We start from the raw sequence: 25,371 nt of genomic DNA, 5'->3' as shown, positions 1-25,371 counted from the left end.
TTCAACCTCACTCACTAGTGCCAAGCTGTGTTCCAAATGGCTACAGCATTTTATTGTTGCAGTTTGTGGGGAGGGGGTGGGTGCGTGGGTGGGTTTGTTTGCTCTTCATTCTTTACTGAGCTGTATCTTATACACCATAAAATCTACCCATGTAAAGTGTACAATTCAGCAGCCTTCGTATATTTGCACAATTGTGCAACCAACATCACAAGATAATTTCGCATTCATGTTTTTATTTATAATAGAATGAAGAAATCTGTAAAGCTGCTTACCCATCCAACGTGGCCACAAAATCCCCTGGGAGGAGCTAGTTGGTGGAGATTTCCTTGTTTTAAACCTGCTGTTTGAGGAGGTAGCTGGCAGGAACATTCCTAATTAGATTATGCAAAAGGAAAAAAAAAGAAGAAGAAACCACCTCTTTAAATGCAGGTTCCTGTTACTTGCTAAAAAAAGCATTCCTATTTATTCACCTCGAGTAAAGTGACTCAGAGCTAACTCTATTTGAAGACAAGGAGAGGAGTAAGACTCCAAATGAAGGCGTTATTCACCACCCCCCGCCCCCCCCCCCCCCAATTCTTGCTCATGCCAGAAAGGGAAGGAGGTGTGAACAGAGTATGGATGTTGGAGTAAACAGTTGTGAAAGCCAGTTCACTGGCAAAGGGAGCATCTCTCCTATTTCTCCCCACAGCTTCACTTGTTGGGCTTTGGATCAAGTAATTTTCAGGGCTCTGAGTTACTCATTAATGGCAACTTCAAGTACCCTTTACTCCAACTCAAACTTCATGTATTAATGTGGATCGTCAATTAGGACTTAGACTACACATTTAAGAATATTGTTCTTGGGGCACCTGGGTGGCTCAGTGGGTTAAAGCCTCTGCCTTTGGCTCAGGTCCTGGTCCCAGGGTCCTGGGATTGAGCCCCACATTGGACTCTCTGCTCCGTGGAGAGCCTGCTTCCTCTTCTCTCTCTGCCTGTCTCTCTGCCTATTTGTAATCTCTGTCTGTTAAATAAATAGATTTTTTTCTTTTTAAAAAAGAATACTGTTCTTAGGCAGCTGTGGAAAGTTCAAAAATCGAAAGCATCTCTCCACTCAGGAGGCAACTCTCAAGAAACCTCGGGTTCAAGGACAACATCCATTCTCTGCTGCTAGTTCATTCCTGTCTGTCCCTGGCTTAACAAAGTCCATTTTCAGACGCTCTGGTTTCACTGTCAAGGGTGTGGCAGCTTTCTGAAATTTCCTGCTTGCCCTTTGGACCTTCCCGAAAGTACAGCAGGACAGTCACGTAACTGGGACGTTCTGGGACAGCCCGGCAGCAGGTGGCAGGCCAGGCTACATGCAAGAGGAGACGCAGGGATACAGGCACCCGCTGCCGGGGGGGGGGGGGGGGGGGGCCCTGTGGCCACTGCTTCTCCCACACCCTACCTGGGCCAGCCCCATCCCCGTAGTGGGCCCACCGACTTTACCTGAAGTCAGAAGGAGCTGGACTCCACTGTGAATTGTGACTTGGGGTTTCTGGACCTGCACCGAGGCAATGTCCCCACATTGGCCGTTTATGCTGAGCCACTGTATGTCCTCTGCAGCTCCGGGTCCCAGCTCAGACTTGTCTGTGATGAGTCTGTGAAAATCACTGCAGTGTCCTGTGCGGAGGGAGGTGGTGTGGCGAAATCACCAATCGCATGTGAATTTAGTCTTTACTATTGGCGGATTAAGTGACTCAGCATTTTCAGGCTTTACGGTGCCCACCATCAGCAGCCAGCTTTAGTCCTCTAGGAAGTGGTCCTAAGTCCTGTTAACTAGTTGGATGGATCCCTTGCCAATACACAGAGGCCGAGGGCCCTTGGGAGAGGTCGGAAGGTGCCCCCCCCACACCACAAGGCTCTATACAAACGAAGGACTCAAGTGGGGAACAGCTCTGACCCGAATGGCAAGGCACTGAGGCCAGCCAGCAGCCTTGAGCACAGGGTAGAAATCCCTGGGCAGGGCAGGAAGGAGCAAAGCAGAGGACTGTGTCATTTGCTTACCACCCTGTCCGCCCACCCAGAGGGAGAAGAGTCTAAGCTTCACCCAGCCAGTACTCCCAAAGGAGGCAAAACTGGAGTTCCTGAGTCCCAGAAGGGAGCGGAGGTGAGTGGGTGACCCACCTCAAATCAAATGTATAGGAAATGGTGGGTATTTATCCTTTCTGATGGCTGAGTCAAATCCCATTGTTTGCATCAACATGGATGGAACTGGAGGGGATTATGTTCAGTGAAGCCAGGCAGAGAAACACAATTATCATATGGTTTCACTTATCTGTGGAACATAAGGAACAGCATGGAAGACAAAAGGAAGGAAGGAAAAAATGAAGGAGGGGGGAATCAGAAGGGGAGATGAGCGGTGAGAGACTGTGGACTCTGGGAAACAGACTGAGGGTTTTAGAGGGGAGGGTTGTAGGGGAAAGGGTTAGCCCAGCGATGGGCATTAGGGAGGGCACGGATTGCGTGGAGCACTGGGTGTTATGTGCAAACAATGACTCATGGAACACTGCGTTAAACATTGATGACGGACTGTATGGTGACTAACATAATAATAAAAAGAAAAGCGTATAGGAAATGTATCCACCTCTCCTGAGTGTTAGGAGCAACAGAACACAGGGTAGGAGGCGTGCCCTGGGTCCTTGCCCTGAACTGGCTTCCGGGCTGGCATTCCCAGACCCGCTTTGCTGCTCTTGGAGCGGATGGCCCTACTCCTCCCACCTGCTACGGTCATGGGGCCCCACCACTCGGGGTGGCCTCCTGCCGGGCACCAGCCTGTCCACAGGCACGACCACCAGCAATAACTCACACACTCCTGCCTTCTGGGGCTCCTCAGGGTTTGGGATGGGATCCGTAGTGCATGTTGTGGAGACAAGGCTGGCTTTCTTTCTTTACAATCTGCTCCCTACGAGTTCCCAGGGTTCCAGAAGTAGGGTTGCGGGCAATCCTATTTGCCCTCCCCCCCCCCATCTTACTGTAGTAGCATGGCTGAGCGGAAGGTCCCTCCCCGGCACCCCATGCGCTTTATTTCATTCAATCCTCGAAATAATCCCACCAGCCAGGAATTCTTAGCTCTGTTTTTGGATGAGGACACGGAGACCCAGGAAGGTGAGGGGTCTCGCTTAAGATCACAGTCTATCGAGGGCAAGGGTGGGGGTCTGAGTCCACAGCAGTGTATTTCAAGGGGTGGGTGAGGGGTCCACCGGATGCAGGTAGAGAAACAAATGTTAAAAAATAAAAAAACTTTTTAAAAATTAATTAATTAAATTAATTAAAAAACCAGGGCGCCAGAATGGCGTAGTCCATTAAGCATCTGACTCTTGGTTTCAGCTCAGGTTGTGATCTTTGGGTTGCTCCACGCTGGGCATTGAGCCCACCTGGGATTCTCTCTCTCCCTCTGCCTCTGTCCCTCCCCCCTACCCTCTCACTCTCTCCTTCTGTAAAACCAATAAATAAATTTTTTTAAAAAATAATAAAACCAGCTAGAAGTCAGATGGCTTTTTATCATCACCCCATGTAATTTTCAATAATGCAGTGAGGACACATGGGTCCTTGCTTGGGTGAACCAGTCCCTTCCTCTCATGAGACTGAGGCTCCCCCAGCTTTATCAATGGGGCCTAACGCCAGAACAGCCAGGGTTCAACTCTGAGGAGGCTCAGCCGGGTCATTGAGAATGGCAGGACCAAAGGATAAGAAGAAACTGGGTTATTTTTATTTATTACTGTGGTAAAATACACATAAAATTCAGCATTTTAAGCATACAGATCAGTGGCAGTAAGTACATTCCAAATGTCGTACAACCCATTTCCAGAACCTTTTCATCACCCCTAATAAAAGCTTTGTACCCATTAGGCATGATTCTCTATTCTTCCCTCCAACCCCCGGCCACCTCTGTTCTTCCTGTCGCTATGAATTTGCCTGCTCTAAGAGCACCTCATAGGGCAGAATCATATCAATAGTATTTGTGTTTCGTGTTTGTGCCTGTTTTTGTTTTTCCCACTTCACATGTTTTCAAGTTCTTCTAACGTTGGAGCATGTATTAGAATTTTGTTTCTTTCTAAGGTAGAATATTATTCGGTTGTTTATAAACTTGGGGTTAATTTTTCTGAAGATTTTATTTATTTATCTGACAGAGAGAGAGACGGTATGCACAAGCAGGGAGCAGCAGGCAGAGGGAGAAGCAGGCTCCTGGGCTGAGCAGGGAGCCTGCTACAGGCCTCAATCCCAGGACCCTGATATCGTGACATGAGCCGAAATCAAGAGTTGGATGCTTAACCAATCTAGCCACCCAGGAACCCAAGAACCTGGGTTTTTAAGAACACCTCGGAGATACCATACCTTAGGGGACCTCTTGTTAAGTTAGAGACCCTTGCCTTAAAGGTGTAGGTTATGTGGCATTGGGTTTTCTGTTTCCTACAGCTGGAAGAATCCCAACTGACCCATTAGACACAACTCAGGTTCTTCTGTGAGGTTCCAGGGTGGGCAGTGAGGCCCAGAGGGTCCTCCCCATGGACACCCTTCAATGTGTGGCAGAATGTTAGAGAATTTCCTTGTGTGTGCATGTGTGTGTATGAATCTCATCTATACGGATGTGTACACACACACAAACACACAACTAAGGCCACACCTTGCCTTCTTGTCATCCTTGGTTTAGTTATTTGGTAATTCTTTCTAAGGCGGGTAATTTCAACATGCATCGTTATTCAGGGCTTCACATTTTTCTTCATCACAAAAAATATATTTCACTCCAGATTGAAGGAGGCGCTGTGCCTGGTACTCTAGGGACAAGTACAGATGAATGCCATTTTTTCAAAATACTTTCCCACGATCTTCCCTGGGGTTGGAAATAATCAAGGGTAGTCAAGGGAAATGAGTAAAAACATTTATTTAAAAAACACCATCGAGGGCCCATTTCAGCAGCACATATATTAAAAAAACCACCCAGCACCCACAGCTCCCGCTTTGGTAATAAGCAGAAAGGGTGGGTTGATGCTGTTTTACTGTATGAAATTGGAGACAGACCACAGGGGGGGAAAAAGAACACCATTAAAACTGAGAAAGAAAAGTAAGTAGTAAGCAACTATGACAGAAAGGGACTTTAAGAAAATGTCCCTGGCACGACGAAAACGATCTCTTCTTCAAGGAGTACTAGTGAAGGAGGAGGTTTAACTTAACTTGCAGGATTATGGGAAAAGTTCCTCATGGAACATTTGGTGATGGCTATGAAGAGGTGGATGGAGAAAGATGTGAGCAGACCCCAGTGCCAGGAGGAGACACGCAGAAGTGAGGATAAGGAGAAAGAAAAATCAGGCAGACCATCTTTGCTCAACAGTCCCTACAAAAAAATGTATTTTAAAAGAATCTGAGGAGGCAAGTATTGGAATTCTCTTGGGACTATTAAAGTGTAACAGATAGCATCAGAAATCAATTATGCTGTAAACACATTAGCGTTTCCTTTCATTGGGAGCTGATCTCACGCCTCCTGAAACTTATTACACATCACACTACAACATTATTATTTGCTTGTTCCCTTTTCTGGTTCCTACTTGTTCACATTCTGAGAGAGGACAAAGGCCCTTTAGAGCTCCATCAATTCAAGCCTTTCATTTCACAGATAAAGGAGGCGAAGGTCACATTCAGCCTTGGAGGCAGAGACTAGACTGGAACCAGGTCTCCTGGTCCCCATTAGGCTAGGTCCCCATGGGCGCTTTCCTAGCTACCTGGTGTGACACCCGCCCCATCCCATTTCCCATCCATACCTGATGGCTCTCCTTCAGCCACAGGTGGCACAGGAGGGCAAGAGGGGAAGGGACAGGGCTTTGTGGGCCTGTGTGGTGTGCTGAAGTGTGGGACACAGAAGAGGAGGCCACAGAATGCGTCTCCTGTTTCCACCCTGAGTCTAGCAATAACCTACAGCATACATGCACACGGTCAGGCTACTCTGATCACCGAGCTGAGGAACACTTCCTGGTAGGGCACTGGGAGTGAGAGGAATTTCTCAAGGCTGTCCTAAGAGAGACAAAGGAGAACTCACAGTCAGGGACACAGAACTATTCAGAAGCCCCACACATAAAGCCCTAGTTACGGATGACATCACAAGAGCTTGAGGCTCCGGGGACCTCACAACATGGCTCCCCGGCGTCCCTAACAACAACGCCAGCAAATGGGTGGCTAGTCAGGGCTAGGCACTGTCTCCAAATCCCCAAAGTCCACAGAAAGAACACAGTTGGCTGGATTCTTGTAAAATGCCCCACCGTTCTCGCATTGGCTTTTTGTTTCGCAAGTATCAATACTGAACGTTCTGAATGTTCTCATCGGGCTCTCTGTATTTCTGGGCGATGATACCAGTCAACCTGGCTGTGACATTTCTGTCTGAGGAAGGGTGGTCAGGTCTCCCAGGGACCTTCTCTCCTGCACGTCCTTTGCCAACAAAATGAAAGCATCATTGTATCTGTACAACGTCTCCCACAGAAGTCTGTGTTCAAGGACAGATACCAGGGCTATGAACTAAGGTTATCCTTTGTGATATGTGTGGACCAGGAAAACCGTGAGAGGAATGTTCTCAAAGTTTGGACAGTCTCTTATCCAAGGCATCAAAGAGCACCTCCAAAGTCTATACAATGTCCTGCAGAAACGTCTTGTGCTTGAGCTCCTGTGTTTCTGTAAAATTCTGCCAACTTCTTGCCAGAATTGTGATTTCTCATGTGGAGATGAGGGGTCGGCTTTCCCAGAGGAGAGCCAGCCATGTGCTGGGGGCTCCGTCTCAGGAGAGGACCTGTCTGCGGATGCTACTTCGGGTGTCCTTCCACAGAGACTGCTGGATCTGATACACGGACTCCTGAAAGATTCTCTCGACTTGGGTGGGGAAGCCGCGGCTGTCCTCCTCCAGAGCGTTGATGGTCCGCAGAGCGAAGGGGGTCCTCTCGCGGGGCAGGGGGTTGTGGAGGGGCCGCATGGGGATGACCGAGTTGTACTTGTGCTGCCTGTTCACTGAGTTCATGAGCGACGTGTAGAACTGGAACCTGCACCAGGTGTCTCTTAGGAAGTTCTCGGTCAGCAGCAAGATGGTCCATGCGGACCCATTCACAGCGTCATCCAAGTTCTGCAGATGCTGCCGGCCGGAGGGCATCTCAGCAAAGATGATTCCAGGCTTGATGCCGAAGTCATTCTGCAGCAGATTCTGGACCCTGAGGGCTTCATCTGTGTCGTCCTCCGCATGCAGGATCACAAACTTGAGGAACTCCTCCTCCTCCTCCTCCTCCTCCTCCTCCTCCACCTCCTCCTTCTCCTCTTCCCCCTCCAACATGTCTCCCTGGCCCTCAGCCCCCTTGTGCTCCCCAGTGGGCACCGGGACCGGGGTCGTGGGGCTTGGCTCAGCCAGATCGTGCATGGGGAGGTTGTCCGGTTTCTTGGAAGCTGACTCCTGGAGTCCCTGACTCTTTTCCACCCCGGGGCTTTTCCCCAAGGAGAGAGAGAGAGGGCAGGCGTCTGTTTTAGACTTCCCGACACCCATCATCAATATCCGAGGGAAAGGAGGACAGCTTCACTTCTTTCTCAACATTTCTTTTCATTCTACAAGGAGAAGAAATAACACAGCAGACGAATGTTATAAATGTCATCCAAACGTTACAAACGGAAAAAAAAAATTTTTTTTTCACTCAACCTGAAAGCCTCCAAGAGACTGTAATATAGAGGTCCTAAGAAAAAAATGCCGATCGGATCTTGGGGAAAGATCACCCTCCGTGAGTTTCATGAGGATGACCGCGGATGGTCAAGGGGGAGTGGAACAGGGAGTCATTGTAATGCTAACATGAGACTTTTGGAAGTCTGACATGGAATTAGAAACCTTCAGAACAAAGTCAACTGCTTTGGTATTTGAGGGAGGCAAGTCGGTCCCATGCCAGTCTATCCATATGGAGTTTAAATACAACTTCTTCATTATCGAGCTATTGTGTAAACTAGAAACAGAAAAGTTGAGAGCAACAGAACACTCAAGTAGTAAATAGACAACTCATTTTCATATCAAACACAATTACAAAACAGGACACAAATAAGATGACCAGCTGGCATTGTGACTAAGTCAGCACAAAGAGAAGATCTGAAATGTCAACCGAAACGACATGCGGGGTTCACGGCCTTGGAGCTCTTCTCCCTGGCTGGGGTCAGGCACTGGTGTCAGGGCTGGTGAAGCAATTATACTAAGGGTTCTGAAAAGTGAGGAATACCTTTTTCTAGCTAATCCTGGGAATGGTTCAGAAGACTGAGTCTTCACCTTGGGAAAAATTCACTTCTGGGTTTGGGAGTGATTCTGGAAACAAAGGCTAGGGATCTCCTCCAGTGAAATCAACAAAGAATCATTATAGTCTATCCTCATTCCATTATTTTATTTTGTTTATTTATTTATTTTTGTAACAGAGAAAGAGAGAGAGAGAGAGAGCGCACGCACGTGAGGGAGAGGGAGAGTCTCCCAGGCAGGCTCCACAATGACCAGGGCTCGATCTCACAAACCCCTGATTATGACCTGAACTGGAATCAAGATTCAGATGCTTAACTGACTGAGCCATCCAGACGCCCCTCCTTCTATTAATTTAAAAAATTTGGAAGTCAGAGTGGAAGAATTAAATCAGCTGCGAGAGAATACTGCTTCACGTGAACCTAGTTTAAACAAATCTTCAGATAATGTTGACAACGTTGTTAACAGAACCCCCAAACAGGCAGTTTCAAAAAGGATTCTTTTATCCAAAGATAGAAAATTCAGAACAGATAAATACAGGTTTCCTATTTCCAAAAAAAGGGGGGGGGGCAGGGGCTTTAAATTTATTGTTCCTGAATAAAGACTAGAGTTCAAGTCAAGAATTGAATTAGGCTTGGGATCATAATGGCATCAATAACACAAGCTTACAAGTACCAATATAATTCAAGGTTAAAGAAAACCGCTCAGCAAAAATGGTGAAGAACTGTTACAGGAAGAAAAGAAGAGGAAAAACACAGAACATTTCCTTCTAACGTACCTAGGGAGAGAAAGGGTTTGCTGCTGCTCTGAACAGTGAGGCTCCTCCTGGCTACCCCGATGAATGTGTTATGTCTATACTTGAGGTTCTACTTCACAGCCAAAGCTGTTACAGAAGCTGTTATGACAGCTTCTGAGAGATACCTGAAGACATAATTCTAAAATGCTAATACATACATCCCGAATAACAAAACTGGGTGAATTTGGACTCTCTTCACTGGTTAGGATTCACTGCTGACTCTGTTGTGTTACAAAAAAAAAAAAAAAGGTGTCACTCTGCAAAGCTGCAGAAAGAAGCTTCTCCTGTATTAAAAAAGGAAATAATTGTTGAGCAATGTAAAGAATCGTTGAATTGCTATATTATACTAACTAACACAACACTATGTTAACAACATCACAATTTCAAAAGAATTGTTAAAGCGTTCAGAAGCATTTACGGTGTGAATTTAAATGATCTTCACTTATGCACTGAGATTAGTTTGTTAAACCAACTTAACACCATGACCTTCCTCGTTAGCCACTGCAGGTAAGTACGCTTGGAGTTGTCCCAAACTACTGGGGTAAAATGATGTGTCAAGCCAGGCTCAACGAAATCTCTTGACATGAAAAAAATAACAAAAGGAAAGAACTGCAACTTTAGGTCTCATTTTTTTTTTCTTTTTTTCCTTAAAGATTTTATTTATTTATTTGACAGACAGAGATCATAAGTAGGCAGAGAGGCAGGCAGAGAGAGAGGGGGAAGCAGGCTCCCTGGGGAGCAGAGAGCCCGATGCAGGGCTCGATCCCAGGACCCTGGGATCATGACCTGAGCCGAAGGCAGAGGCTTTAACTCACTGAGCCACCCAGGTGACCCTAGGTCTCATTTTTTTTAAACACTGGTCAGAAACAAAGCAAAAGCCTCCAGAAATCTTTGACAGTGCTGTTCCAGCCCCCTCCTGAGCCCTCCTACCCAGCCCAGAGAGAATAGAGTGTGTGACAACATCTGGAGAACTTCACTACCACCTTCCATGTGGAGGGGGAGAGCAAGGAGCCGGCCAAGGGAAAGACATGTGGAAAGCTGTGAGGTGGAGGGCAGCCTCTGCTGGCACCATGGTGGTTCCTAGATGGGCAAATGGTCCCCATCCTGGACTGTGGTGCTCAACGCTGGAAGGATCGGAGAGAACAGGATTGTGCTCCCACCAAGCCACTGACTCTGTCTACCAGAGGGCTTTCCCACAGTGCAAGGCAGGCATGGAGGGCTGATGGAAGGAGCCTGGGAAACCTCTGGAAGGTCCCCTCCCCATCACTTGCAAATGCAAGTGAAAACATTTCTGAGAAATGGAAGGAGCCTGAAGGCAGTCGCCGAGGAGCGGCACACAAAATCACTGGTCACGGGAATGAAGACATCTGTGTATATACATATTTTCATTTACTTTTTAAGAAGAGGTAGAGGCTGGGGCGCCTGGGTGGCTCAGTAGGTTAAGCCTCTGCCTTCGGCTCAGGTCACGATCCCAGGACCCTGGGATCGAGCCCCACATTGGGCTCTCTGCTCAGCAGGGAGCCTGCTTCTCTCTCTTTCTCTCTGCATGCCTCTCCATCTACTTGTGATTTCTCTCTGTCAAATAAATAAAATCTTTAAAAAAAAAAAAAAAAAAGAGGTAGAGGCTAAAATACCTAATGACTTTGAAAATGTTCACAGGGAAAAATCTCCTTTCCCCATGCCACCTGTTACCCCCACGGCCTCCTACCGGTGACCACTTCGATTAGTTCCTTCAACATCCTTCCACTGTTTCTTTATAATATATATATTTTTCTTTTCATAAAAAATATCACATATATATGTATGTATAAAAAACACACCCACTGCAAAACAGGAGACAGAGATACACTGCTTTTCCCTTTAAGACTAGGACCTCAGGAGGACCTAGGTGGCTCAGTGGGTTAAGCCTCTGCCTTTGGCTCAGGTCATGATCTCAGGGTCCTGGGATCGAGCCCCTGCATCCAGCTCTCTGCTCAGTGGGGAGCCTGCCTCACCCCCACCTGCCTCTCTGCCTACTTGTGATCTCTCTCAGTCAAGTAAATAAAACCTTAAAAAAAAAAGACTAGAACCTCAGAGCTTTCCATGGCAGCAATGACTTCTTTACAACAGAATCTTGCAGCTTGTGGTTGTACCATAATTGTCCCCTGTTCTTGGTTATGTGAGCTGTTCCCAGTCTGCTACTAGGACGAACAACTCTGCAGAGAGCAGCTTTGTATAAAAGTCATCCCATCGATGTGCAGCTTCATCTGCAGAATAATTTCCCCAGATGGGATTTCCACATCAAAGGACAAATGCATTTGCAATAATGAGAGATTAGGCCAAATTACTCTCTGAAAGACTGAAACTTTTGTGTGTGTGTGCTTTTAACTTGATAGAATGACATCCTTACCTCTACCCCTACTCCCAGAAAAGATCTAAGACCGAAACTACTGATCACTGCTACAAGACAACAGTCCCACTGAGCCAATGACATCCTCTCAGGGCAACTATCCCGTGGAAAAACTCAACCCAAGAGAGTGGAGCTCTTGAGCTGAAGTTCTCAAGGGAAGATCAGCAGGTCTCAGATAAGGAAGGAAGCAGAATCCAGAAGGTACCCACCTCGTTTCTAGCCCAAGGGGGTCCCAATAGGATTCCCCCACATTAAATAGGAGTAAGGTGAAAAGAAGACTGACAAATGTGCATTCTTGGCAAGTAGCCATACAGACTACAGGAAATGAAAACAAATATTAAGAATAGCTTGCAAACACCAAAAATAACCTATTTTCATGAAGACTATGGAGGGCGCCAGGGGGGCTCAATCGGTTAAGCAGCCAGCTCTTGGTTTCAGCTCAAGTCATGATCTCAAGGTGGTGGGATAGAGCCCCACCTTGGGCTCTGTGCTCAGCGGAGATTCTCTGTCTCTGGGTGCCTGGATGGCTCAGTTGGTGAGGCATCTACCTTCAGCTCAGGTCATGGTCCCAGGTTCCTGGGATCGAGTCCTGCATCTGGCTCCCTGCTCAGTGGGGAAACTGCTCTCCCCTCTTCCACTCCCCTTCTTGTGTTCCCTCTCTCGCCTTTTCTCTCTGTCAAATAAATAAAATAAAAAGATTCTCTCTCTCTTCCTGGGCTCATGGGGGGAAAAAAAAAAAAAGGACTATGTGCTCTGGAATCTGACTGCCTGAATGTAAATCCCAGCACCCTGCTCTAAAACTACTGTGTGACTTAGTCCAAGTTACGTGGTATTTTTGGGCCTTAGTTTCACCACATATAAAGCGGTGACAATTCCGCTGCCTTGAAGGCTTTTATGAAGATCAAAATGGCCGAGAACCGTTCTCATACATGTTGGCAGCCGTTATGGTTATTAGAGACATAACAAGGAAGATAAGGAAAAATTTACACCAACAGTGTGTAGGCTCTAGGACGGGATGGCTCCAAGTGCTGTCTGGGGACAACGGCCAATCTCTGGATGGTCTGGCGCCAGCCCGGGACAAAAAGCAGGAGACTGTGCCAGGATATAAATCAACCAGGTAAGTGCTTTTCAGTTCAGCTGACATTCTTCTCCGAGCAAGACAGTCTTTCTTTTCTTCCCCTCCCTCCTTCCTTCCTTTCCTTCCTTTTTTGTGAGATTTTATTTTTAAGTAATCTCCACACCCAGCATGGGGTTTGAACTCATGACCCTCATGACCCCATGATCAAGGGTTGCACGCTCCTCCGACCAAGTCAGCCAGGCATCCCTGCAGGACATTTTCGATGAAGGAAGATGCACAGTTTCCCTTTGGTGCGCCCGTCTTATCACAGACAATCACTCTAAGGGATACAGTCCTTGGACACCCTAAAGAGACTGTAACCAAAGAAACAGAAATATCAAAGCGGGGATAACAGAATCACATGGAGAGAGAGACTGTAGAAGAATCGAGGGTCCAGCACCCTTAGGAAAAAACAGAGAAGGCAACGAACGGAATAAACATGATAAAGCCGTAACAGCAGAATATGGTGGAAAGGCTTGGAAAAAATCAGAGAATGTAAAATGACAGTAAAAGTCATTTGAAAAAACAAACAAACATAGCTATGGAGATAAGGAGGAAAAAAAAAAGAGTAAAAACCAAAGCATTGGGGCACCTGTGTGGCTCAGTCGTTTAATCCTTTGCCTTCAGCTCAGGTCATGATCTCAGGGACGTGGGATCGAGCCCTGCATTGGGCTCTCTGCTCAGCAGGGAGCCTGCTTCCCCCTCTCTCTCTCTGCCTGTCTCTCTGCCTACTTGTGATCTTTGTCAAATAAAAAAAACCCAATGCATCTGAAATAGAAAATCCGATGAACATAACACAAAATTCCAAGATAGAACAGATTCGCCGCCCTCCATCAAATGCTCAGGCTCACTGATCACAACCAGACAGTGTGTGCATTTTCTGATGCCATTCGCCAAGCAGTCAGCAAAACGCATGACACAGTCTTGCCAAAAATGTTTAGCCCAGCTCTGACCAAGTCTTTAGACACAATTTCCAGCTTACAGAAATGAGGAAGACATGAGAAACGTCCACCAAGAGGGGGAGGGAGAAACAAACTCTGTGATGTCCAGACCGTGGAAGGCCTTGCTTGGCAACACGAAGGAGAGATAAACGATAAACACCCTGACGTGGGTAAGTCCCAAACTCATTATGGTGTATGAAGAAGGCCAGACTGGGAAAAAAAAAAAAAGAGAGAGAGAGATTTTGATTCCATTTATATCCAGATCCAGAAAATGCAAATCGATCTACAGGGACTGAGAGCATTCCTTCAGACCTGTCAGAAGGGAGCTTGATCACCCCTCTTCTGCATAGTGCTTCCTCCTTGTCTACATGGCATCCCTTTTTTTTTTTTTTAAAGATTATGTTTATTTGACAGAGAGAAGGGACCATAAGCAGGGGGAGTGGGAGAGGGAGAAGCAGGCTTCCCGCTGAACAGGGAGCCTGATGTTCAATCCTAGGACCCCGGAATCATGACCTGAGCCAAAGGCTTAATGACTGAGCCACCTACGCACCCCTAAATAAATTTTTTTTTTAAAGGTGGTTGTTTGCCTAGAGAAAGAGCTAGTGGAGAGGGGCAGTTCAGCAACGCTGGAAAGACAAGAACTACTGGAGGGACGGCTTATATAGGCAAGCGGGGGATCTGGTGGGCCAACAGAGGGGTTGCCTTTGTTGGGGAGAAAAGTGACCATTTTCCCCAGTGAAAATGAGAGAGGGCGGAAGAAACAGATACAGGTACAGGTACGGATGGGTACGGCAGGGACACCCGCGTTCGTTCCCTTCTGACTGCTTCAACAGTCTCAGTAAAATAGGAACCCAAACCACTTCCTAAGGACTGCCCCAAACCTCTACCTTGTTTTGTTTTTTTTTGTTTTGTTTTTTTAATTAGCATGATGAAGCTATATAGCCCTTTAGCCGCACAATTGCTTTCTTTTTTTTAAAGATTTTATTTATTTATTTATTTGCCAGATAGAAATCACAAGTACACAGAGAGGCAGGCAGAGTGAGAGGAAAGGAAGCAGGCTCCCCGTTGAGCAGAGAGCCTGATGCGGGGCTCGATCCCAGGACCCTGAGATCATGACCTGAGCCAAAGGCAGAGGCTTCACCCCCTGAGCCACCCAGGCGCCCCATCATTTTGAAACATGAGCAGTACAGGATGGAGTCAGTTAAGAGGAAATGGCTGTGTCCCCAAGGCTATCATCCTTTCTGAGCCCCAGGGCTGGGCCGGTAGGAACCCCAGCAGAGGTTCCAGCAGGAGGAGCGCTCCAGGCAACAGCCAGGGATGCCCCTCCCAGGACAGCCTCTCTTCCTCAGAAATCGCGGATGGGTTCCTCAAGGTTGCTTATTGCCATCAGATCTCTCGACCCCATCCCGGGCTCAACGCAAACAGCACTGGGAACTTCCCTTCCTGCTCAGCTGACTTATCTCACCTGGCCTTTGGTGAGGGTTAATTTTCTGTTCTGGGCCCCAGCTGTAGTTCAAACGGGGAGTCCGGATGCTGCTGTGAAGGTATTTTTTAGATGGGCTTACCAGGTAAAGGGGTGTCCTGGGAGTCAAGCCAATTACCCCCCGGACTGTGGGTGGTGACAACCTTCAGAGCAATACAGCTGGTCCCCAATTTATGATGGTTTCACTGACAATGTTTCGAATTCACCACGGCGCAGAAGTGATACACATTCAGTAGAAAGCTTACTCAGAACTGAGAACCCTCCTCAAGAGTGCGCTGCCCCAGAGTGAGGAGTTCACATGTGTATTTTTGAAACACTGTGACCACGTGGGAAGAGAGGCTCCCAACAGCAGTGAGTGAAAGAAGGAACCATAATCATCTGACGATAAAATGCATGCACTCATACAATTCTGTCTCTCCGCATATCTACCCCAGAGAAAGCTTACTGCGGAACTCACTGCCTCTGAAACAAGGCATTTTGGACGAAGGCAGCCAGAGCTTGAACCCTCCAGCCACGAGAGCCGCCTTCTTTCCCATTTGAACAGCACCACCTCGTGGCAAAAACATGTAACATCAGTGGTTCCTTGTTCAATTAGGAAGTCGTTAGCAGGAAGTGTGATGGGAAACTTACTCTGCACCAAGACCTCTGGGTTTCAGGGATGTGAAGCCAGGCTAAGGCGACAGTCACCGCGCTGGTGCTCCATCCAGGAGAGGGGGCACTGCAGAAGCACTCAGGAGGGATCCCTGCAGCAGAGGAAACTTGTGTAAGGCCGAGGGAGGTGGACGCTTCGGGGCGGGAGGGGCAGCAACTGCAAAACCACTGGGGCACCACAGAGCGAAGTTGGGATTGGTCCCTGCTGGGTGCTTCTGAGGCTCAGGTATGTGGGGGTGGGAAGGGGGAAGGTACCAGTGAGATGTAAGGATGATGATAAATAGGGTTAGTGAGTGAGGGGCCTGACATATTCTGTTGAGGACTCTTGTGGGTTTTGTTTTGTTTTTTCTTAAGATTTTATTTGAGAGAGCATGAGCAGAGCAGAGGGGCAAGGGGAGATGGAGAAGCAGGCTCCCAGCTAGTGCAGAGCCTGATGTGGGGCTCAATCCTAGGACACTGGGATCATGACCTGAGCGGAAGGCAGACACTTAACCGACTGAGCCATCCAGGCGCCCAAAGACTTTGAATGTGATCATACTGGCAGGTGGTGAGCAAGCGAGACATGGTCTGAGTTGTCCAGGATGGCCTCACATCGCGCAGGGCAGGAGACCAGGCTGCGCTGTATGAGGCTCTGCTCTGGGAGAGCCTCCTGCTGAGAGGCTGTGGCAGGAACCCAGGGGATGACGCAGAGCCCTGCACTAAGGAAGGGACAGGGGACACACAAAGGTTCACAGGGAGGCACTGGGGGCTCATAGTGCAAGAAGCCGATATGCCTCCCAAGCCAGTGCCCTGTGTAGCCTGTGAGTGGTGCTGCCATCCACTGATGGGAGCAGGGTGGGGGTGCGTGACCCATTCCTCTAGTCTGGGACACAGGGAGCTTGCCCCGTGACCTGGAGGGGGTGTTCACACTTGTAGGTCCGGGGCTCCAGAGGTGAAATCCTGAGCACCTGGGAATATGCAGAAGGAGAAGAGCAGAGAGCTGAAGACAGAGCTGATGCCAAAGGGGTGTCTGGACCAGGAGGAGCCAGGTGGGAGGGGGAGGGGTGGCAACAGCGTGGCAGGGAAGTCAGACCTAGGGTGGGACTGGGAGCCAAAGGAAGAGAGGGCTTCTGACAGGGGTCAGCACCCACAGTACTTAGCACCTCGAGGCCCCCAGAAGCAATAACAGGGGAACAGCAAACTCACGGAAGGAGCCGCAGTGTGCTCTGGAGTCTACAGTGCGTGGGGGCATGGGGAAGGGGAAAAAGCCTTGCTAAGACGGCAAGAGCCAGCAGCTACAAGGCAATGCAGGGTCAGGAGACGTTGTTAGAAGAAGAGTAACTGGGAATGCTCAGAAATGGAGGGGATTTGCTCATAGAGGATGACAAATATGGGTGTGCTCTGGTCACTGGGCAGCTCGGTCTCTCCTACTCTCCCTCAGGCCACCTCACTCCTGAGTGTGCTGGGTCCTGGGATAACACCTGTGATGATGTTATGACCTATGGGACTTCCAGGGAGAAAGCGAGTGCCCCTTGTTTCTAGGAGGGGTAGCTGAGTTATACTGGGAGACAGCATCCTGTTGCTGCTGTGCTTTTTAGAAGCACGAGTATGTGAAGATGGGGGAGAGTCTGGAGGTGAAGCCGCCAATGGGGTGTTCTGCAGCAGAGCCTGCAAAATGGCTCATCTGAAAATGACTCTGACTTCCTGGCTGCAGATCTCTGGTACCTCCTGTACCACCAGCACTAAAAGCTAAATTTCCCAGGCTTCCCCCAAAAGGAAGACCCCAGGTATAGCATCAGTTCTGCCAATCAGAGGCACTTACATGTCTGAGTTAACCATGGGCAGAGAGAGGCAGAGCCCAAGGCAGCGGCGCTGCTGGTTAAGGTTCCCAAGCCAGCAGCTTGCTGATCTGGCAGGAGCATCCATGGCAGAAGCCCAGCTCTGCTAGACCGAGTCTGCTAAGTGCTGCTCTGAGGTCTTCCTAGAAACCCAACCTGGAGTCTAGTTCTTCAACTCCCCCCATGATATTCTAAGTCCCATAATATCCTCAAATGCATACCTTTCTGCTTCAACTACCTGCAGTAGATTCTGTTCTATGCAACCCAGCCGTGACGGACAGAGCATCCAAATTCACGACAAGGCATGACGGCAGAGGTCAGCAGCCAAATGCGGCCTGCCAGCTGTTTTTGAAAATAAAGTTTTATTGGGAGAAAGCCATGCACATTCACTGATGTTTTGTCTATGGCTTTTTTTTTTTTTTTAAGATTTTATTTATTTGTCAGAGAGCAAGCGAGCGAGCACACAAGCAGAGGGAGCAGCAGGCAGAGGGAGAACCAGACTCTCTGCTGAGCAGAGAGCCCGATGTGGGACTGGATCCCAGGTTCCTGGCATCATGACCTGAAGTAAAGGCAGAGGCTTAACCGACTGAGCCACCCATGTGTCCTATGGCTGTTTTTGTAAATAAAGTTTTATTAAAAGAAAACAATGCACATTCACTCATGTGCTGTCTATGGTTAATTTCACACAGAAAGGCAGAGCCAAGTAATTCCAGGGGAAACCATATGGCCCATAAGAGCCCACGATATTTACTCTTTGGCTCTTTCCAGAAAGTATGCTGAACTACAGCAATTCCCGGAACTACATACAGCATGGGACGGCTGAGCTCCGTGAGGCTGCCAGGATGTCAAAGAAAAGACCTATGCCAGCCAGAGGAGGAACACGTGGACTTTTCTTTGACTTCTTTACACTGGAAATCTTTTCAAGTCCCACTCGGGTATTCAATAACTTCAGGAATACAATAAATAGAATCAGAAGGCACTCGATCTTATACTGAAATAACATTATTGACGATTGGCCGTCACGTATTCATTTTCTTCTTTTGGGGGTTGCCCAGAATCCGTAAGGATGGCAAAAGCCGACATCAATAAAAAGGTTAACTGTCGTGTATTCCCCATTGATATTTATTCATGGTCAAAGGGAACCAGTGCCCGCATTTTTCATTTTAGGTACCAGGCTTGTATGAGAAAGGTGTTACAGGAGCCTCGCCCCCTAGTACTGTGGTGTCATGCGCTGATCACAACTACAGTTAATGACGTGTACGTATATCTGCTTAGTTTCTCATTTTTTTCCCCCTAGAATGTAAACCCTACCACAATGACGCCCAGATCTGTCCTATTCTCCGCTGTAACTCCAAGGTCTAGGGCACAGCCAGCATTCAAGAACACCCCCCGAAAGAAGACAGCATTCCAGATATAAGATTAATGTAGCCTTCTAGGTTTCGAGGGAGAGCTAAACACAGACCGCTTTACCACCATCATCTTCACTATCACATAAATTACTAACTCAAGAGGATGAGGAACTAGCTAGCCCATTCAAACGTACCTTGTTTTAAATGAGCCATAATGTTGCATTTTTAAAAAAAAAAAATGATGTGAATATAAATAAGTACATTCGCTTCCATTCCTATGGAATTTGGATGCTCTCCCATGCATTCACCTTTGAGCTGTTCCCAAAGTCCCATCCATCTATTCCACCTCCAAAATACATCTCAAGTCTTCCCACGGTCCTTCTGCACCCCGCTTTGGCTCTGGATCAACACATGTCCACGATCCTGCTTCCCTCTTGGTCTGGTACACGCTCTCCCAGCCAGCCTGCTCCTTTCCCCGCCTGGCTGCCACAATGATCTTCATGAAAAACACCCGTCAATGACATTACTCCCCTTTACAGTTCTGCAAGGGCTTCCTACTGCTCTTAGACTTAAAAACAATTTTATAAAATTATGCAAGTATCAGATGTACAGGATTATAATTCAACATCTATATGCACTACAAAGTGACCAGCACCTGAAAGCCTAGTTATCTCCCACAGAATTTCTTAAGACGGCAAACGGCGAGACACTGCTTAATCAGGCTTCTTCCTCCAGCGTCCTCTCATATCTCTCTCCCCATGTTCCCCCAGTTCCCTACACATGGTCTCTTTTTTCAATTCCTCAGGTTAGCTCAGCTTTGTCATCTCATAGGATCTTTGGGAGCGTGTCATTGCAATTCTGACGTCTGAGGCAGAGGACTGTATTTTCTTATTATTAGAGAATGTGGATGCAGTATCAGAGGCTAGTTGAAGTTCTACTGGAGGAAAACAGTCAAAATGTCCAAATACTGGTGAAAGACAAGCATAATTAGAAAAAAGTCAGGGCTCCCTCTCCCACAGCCCCTCCCCCTGCTTGTACGCACTCTCTCTAAATAAATAAATAAATAAAATCTCTAAAAAAAAAGTTTGCTGGAAATAATTTTAAGGACCTGAGAAAATGTTTCTATAACTGAACAAAAGTAGCCTATACAGACTGATCTCACCTATAGTATGATATCAGCTTTGTGAAACATGCTGTAGAGAAAACAGATGGGAAAAAGTACATCAAAAAGATATCATTGGTTATATGTGTGTGGTAGATGTGTGAATATACATATATCTATATGCATCTCTATACATATCTTCTTTTTCTACAATGATAGTGCAAAGAGTGCGGGGGGGAGTTTTTTAGTAAGTTAAAAAAAAATGGGGCACCTGGGTGGCTCAGTGGGTTAAGCCTCTGCCTTAAGCTCAAGTCATCATCTCAGGGTCCTGCGATCGAGCATCCACATCAGGCTCTCTGCTCAGCAGGGAACCTGCTTCCCCCTCTCTCTCTGCCTGCCTCTCTGCCTACCTGTGATCTCTGTGTGTCAAATAAATAAATAAAATCTTCAAAAAAATGTTTTTTGAGGGTTTTGTACTTTTAAATAGAAGACATATGAACATGATGTCCAGATATATTGCTTATGGGCCATATCTGCACATTCCAGGTGGCTTTAGCCCATCTCCATGATTAACTGTCTGCTCTCCTGTTTTGTTTTTAAAAGATTTTATGAGCAGAAAGCCTAATGCGGGGTATGATCCCAGGACCCTGAGATCATGACCTGAGCCAAAGGCAGAGGCTTAACCCACTGAGCCACCCAGGCATCCCTGCTCTCCGTTTTTTGAATGTGTATACAAACTTCCCCAGAGTCCAGGATTGCTAATTCTAAATCAAAACAGGGCCCCTCCAATTTCTACTTTATGGTAAAGCACCAGAAGGCAGAATATGTACCTCCCTCGTTCTGAAAACAGGTCCTTAGAGCAAGTCAATGTGTCATCACTTATAAAACAATGGAAACAAATGCAAAAACTTTTGTTTCTGCAAGGTATAAAAACAAAAATACAGGGATCTTCAAGGGTACCTGCTTTTCAGCTGTGTGGCCTCCTTTCTCCACTGCTGGGAAGCTCCAGGTTAAGGAGTACTCAACACAGCAGCTTGTGACGTATGTTCTGATTTTAACGTCACTCCTGGCTTCGCCTTAACTGACCTATTCTTATCTTCAGTTTGTTCCATACTCAGAATGCCCTCATTGGAAATGTTTATTTAATCCTCCATTTTACATATTTATTCAAGCACCTGAAATCCCAAATCTGAAATGAGAGCTTTTGTGTCTTCTCTTTTAAAAGGGAAAGGGGACAACTGGGTGGCTCAGTCGGTCAAAAGCCTGCCTTGGGCCGAGGTCATGATCCCAGGGTCCTGGGATCTGATCAAGTCCCACCCACGTTGGGCTCCCTGCTCAGTGGGGAATCTGTTTCCCACTCTCCCTCTGTTGCTCCCCACTGCTTGTGTTCCCTCTCGCTGTGTCTCTGTCAAATAAATAAAATCTTAAAAAAAATTTTTTTTTAAATAAATAAATAAATGAAGGGAAAGTAGGTACACATGCTACTGATGTCACCACAGAACTAGCTCCTCGGGAGGAAAGTGATAAAGAAGCATTAAACATTAAACAGTCTTTTATCCCCCAAAAGCCTTTCCTAATAATAAAAATATTGTTTTTCACTTCTATCCCCACATACCTTAAAAAGAGACCCGAATTTCACTACAAATTCTTGATATTCTGATACTGACTTGGTCACCACACAACTCAAACATGTATAATATTCCCCGAACAAGTGCCTTCGTTTTCTTCTTCCCATTGAAACTACCTATTCCTGGGACACCTGGGTGGTTCAGTCTGCTAAGCGTCTGCCTTTGGCTCAGGTCATGATCCTGGGGTCCTGGGATCAAGTCCCGCATCAGGCTCTCTGCTCAGCAGGGAGCCTGCTTCCCCCTCCCCCTGCCTCTCCGCCTACTTATGATCTCTGTCAAAGAAATAAATAAAATCTTAAACAAACAAAAAAACTACTTATTCCTGGTGCCATTCAAAAAAACCTCCAAATGAGCAACTATCATTTCCTAATGAGATGAAGGAATTGAAAAAAAAAAAAAAACACTGCACATTCCTTTCGGCAAAGTGAACATTTTTCTTTCATTTTCTATATTTAAAGGGAAATCTTCTCCAAATCAGGAAGCACATTTTACAAAAATGCTGACTATAACAACAAACTGTATGTCTTATCAAAATGAGGCTCAAAACAAACATGGTTGTGCATTTTTAATATTAGAGAACTCTAGACGCCAACAAGGGCTTAAAGGGGCCCAGGCTTTGTGGAACACTAGAGAATAACAATCAGTATCTAACAACAACCGGCACCAAAGGTCAGGAGCAAAGGGCTGTTAAAATAGCCAAAAAGGCAGTAATCCCAGATAGCATTTCAACAGGGAAGTGAGGTGAGTGAAGGTCGGCAGCCTGTGAGGGTGCAGCCCAGGCCCACTGCAGGCAAAAAGAACAGCAGTGAGGTCAAGGTCACTAGCGGAGTAAGCAAGGACCAAGGGGAGAGCCAAGATCAGAAAAGTTTTTGGAAGTTTGACCACACAGGGCTTTGAAGTCAACGCAAGAGTCCAGTTTTCATGATTTTGATCAGAAGCTACCAGAAAGTTTTGAAGGGAAGTGAAAGTTCTGATGATATTTTTTTAAAAATCACTGCTGTCTGGGGCTCCTGGGTGGCTCAGTGGGTTAGGCCTCTGCCTTTGGCTCAGGTCATCATCTCAGGATCCTGGGATGGAGCCCCACATTGGGCTCTCTGCTCAGCAGGGAGCCTGCTTTCCCCTCTCTCTGCCAGCTTGTGATCTCGATCTCTCTCTCTCTGTCTGTCAAATAAATAAATAAAATCTTAAAAAAAATAATCACTGCTGTTTGGACAGAGACCATAGAGGAAGGAGAGCAGAAGCAGGAAGACCAAATCAGAGACTTAACAGTCATCTAGGTAAGAGGTTACTGTGGTTTTTGTTGGAGACGGGCTGAGATGTGGTCAGATTGGAGATATTTCTTCAAGGCAGAGCTAGCAGAATTGGCTGGCTGCTTGGATGTTGGGTCTGAGCTAAGAGGACCGCAGGAACCTCGAGTGTGGTAAGGAAGGTCAATGAGGGAGAAACAGAAGGGCGGACTGGGTGCGTGTGGTACCCCCCAGATTCTGTCTGGACATCCTAAACTCGAATGCCCATCAGACTTCTAAGCAAAGCTGTTGAGGAAACAGCTAGAAATATGCATCTGGAACTCGGGACAGAAGGAAAGCTTAACACTGGGAGGCACCAGCCTTTGGATGTTATTTACAGTCATGAGAGAGGATCTGGGATGGAAACTGCTTTGGGACAAAGTATGGCTAGAAAGAGACTACGTCCAAGCACTGGGCGCTGCTGCTCGCCCGCGAAACTTCAGCGGCTGGGAAAAGAAACAGAAACCTAGAGACGCAGGAGGAGGGGCCGGGGAGAAGGAAGGAAATGCGGGAGAATGTGGCGGCCTGGAAGCCAACTGAAGAAAAAAAACCATGGAAGACGAGGGAGCAACCACCCGCGTGGTGTAGTAAGGTGAACACCTGCACAGGGGTGGAGGCAGCCCGCGAGGAGAGGGCGCAGGAGGAAACGCGAGTGGAGCCTGACGCTGCGGAGCAAGGCTTCCATTCAAACAGAGTGCTGCTTTTTGTTTCGTTCTTGAATAAAGGGACGGCTGGGACCTCGCAGGGCACGTCTGGGCGAGGGGGTGTTAAAGGACGAAGAGGTTCAGGAGCAGGTCCTTGTTAAAGAGATAAAAGCAGCGCGAGGAGCAAATGACCACAGACCAGGTGCCCGCGACTCCGCCGCCTAAGCGTGACTTCAGGTTCGGCACAGCGGACGCGCGAGCGAGGCGGGCCGGGGTCAGGGAGACAGAAAAGGCAGTTACTCGGCTCCGTGTCCGGCCAACACGCTCTTCCGAGCGCTCACGGGCCTCCTCTCCTGCCCTGACAGAGTCCTTTCCCCTCTTCCGTTCACGGCGGACAGCCGGCTCACAGCGGCGGGTCCGACGTGCTCTTACCCAAACCCGCTGCTGGCCAAGACGCCGGCCAACACAAAAACCCAAACCGCAAGCGTCAGCATGGGTTCCGCGGGTCCGGCTGAGGCTCGCGCAGGACGTCTCGGCCGCCTGCTTCTGTTCTGAGGTTTTTTCCCCCAGAAACAGGTGTTCTGGTCAGAAGGAAACTGGGAAGCAAAGCAGAGGGCTGCGCGGACTCTCACCGCAGAGGGAGGAAAGCGCCCGCCGGCCCCAAGCCCCGCTGCCCCGCCGCCGCTCCCGCCCCGGCGCCCGCTACTCGCCTGCACAGCGGCGGCCACCACCGCGCCCCGCGACTCCCTATTCTTCCTCACCCCACCGGGAGACGTCGCCTGCGGCTACTTCCCGCGCGCCGCCGGGACCGAGGGCGCGCGGCCCCGCGCACAGGCCCCGCCCCTCGCGGGCCTACGCCCACCGCGCCCGCGCGCCGCGCGCCGCGCGCCGCGGGGAGGGCGCTGTGCCCGGGTCCGGCACGCAGGCCCCGCCCCTCGCGTGCCCACGCCCGCCCCTTCCGCGCACCGCCTGAAGGGAGGGGTGCCCAGGTCGGGCGCGCAGTCCCCGCCCCTCGCGTGCCCACGCCTGCCCCTTCCGCGCACCGCCTGGAGGGAGGTCCAGCGCGCAGGCCCTGCCCCTCGGGTGTCCCCGCCCACCGCCCCCGCGCGCCGCCGGTTGGGCGGGGTGCCCGTGTCCACCTGGCGCGTCCTTACGGGTTGGCGCCAGGACGCGAGCCGGCAGAGCGGGGCCCAGCGGCAACCTGGCCCAAGAACCCTCCTGGGTCTCTGCGTGGAGGTACGAGAGGGCCGGAAGTGGTGGAGCAACGGCAGTCGCGTGGGGGGCACTGTCCCCGAGGCCAACAGGCACGCTCCAGGAGCTGTTGCTGTTGCTTTTTAATGTCCCCGGGCGTCCTGGCTCGGAGGCGGTGTGTGCGGTCGATGCCAGTGTGTCTGCTCCATACAGATCTGGGTGTTGGGATGAGGGTTGCAGCCGCTGCCTTCGCGCATCCCGGACTGGAGTCCCTAAACTCTGAAGGAAGGAATCCCCAGGCATACCCAAACGCTAAACACTTCCCGAGGTCCTGCCGCTCTCCTGGTCCTCAAGGCTGCCCCCTGGCTTCTCCTTCCCTTTGGGGCCCCTTCACTGACTAGTGCTGTCGTTGGCCGCATCCCTGGGGAGGGATGCGTGGCGCATCAACCCCTGCGAAAAAGCTGGTTTCCTCTCTAGGGTTTCTTCCGCCCAAACGAAACAGAATGGAATTCCGCTGAATATGAACGGAGAACAAAAATGCAATCAAAAATCATAAAAAGCTTTATAAAGCCAAGTATCTAATTCTACCCTATCTATCTCAAGACCCCAATCCTACTCGTACCCTATCAACCTAGTTCACCAATCCTCACTCCCTGCCAAAATTTCCTCTGCTTGTACTTCACCTGACAATCCTTCATATCAGTGCTTTTCAGTTTTTTTACTGAAATA

General features: G+C 48.5%; 1 protein-coding gene across 3 annotated transcripts; it reads right to left on the bottom strand.

Moving 5' to 3' along the window:
- Window positions 1–3,705: 3,705 nt before the first annotated feature.
- Window positions 3,706–24,250, bottom strand: TICAM2 (TIR domain containing adaptor molecule 2). 3 transcript variants are annotated; one of them, XM_059175823.1, is made up of 3 exons: window positions 24,213–24,235; window positions 15,605–15,717; window positions 3,706–7,587 (listed from the first exon to the last, which is right to left on the bottom strand). In XM_059175823.1, exon 3 carries the CDS (start codon window positions 7,529–7,531, stop codon window positions 6,779–6,781), a length of 753 nt encoding a protein of 250 aa, XP_059031806.1. In that variant the 5' UTR covers window positions 7,532–7,587; window positions 15,605–15,717; window positions 24,213–24,235; the 3' UTR covers window positions 3,706–6,778. The 3 variants fall into 3 exon arrangements, with proteins under 3 accessions (XP_059031806.1, XP_059031807.1, XP_059031809.1); XM_059175824.1 differs by lacking the exon at window positions 24,213–24,235 and adding an exon at window positions 17,427–17,450; XM_059175826.1 differs by lacking the exon at window positions 15,605–15,717 and having other exon boundaries at window positions 24,162–24,250.
- Window positions 24,251–25,371: the final 1,121 nt, after the last annotated feature.

Source organism: Mustela lutreola, chromosome 5 (assembly GCF_030435805.1).
Source record: "Mustela lutreola isolate mMusLut2 chromosome 5, mMusLut2.pri, whole genome shotgun sequence".
Lineage (NCBI taxonomy): Eukaryota > Metazoa > Chordata > Mammalia > Carnivora > Mustelidae > Mustela > Mustela lutreola.
Note: the sequence above shows the minus strand (reverse complement) of the source record. Positions and strands in the feature narration are given on the sequence as shown.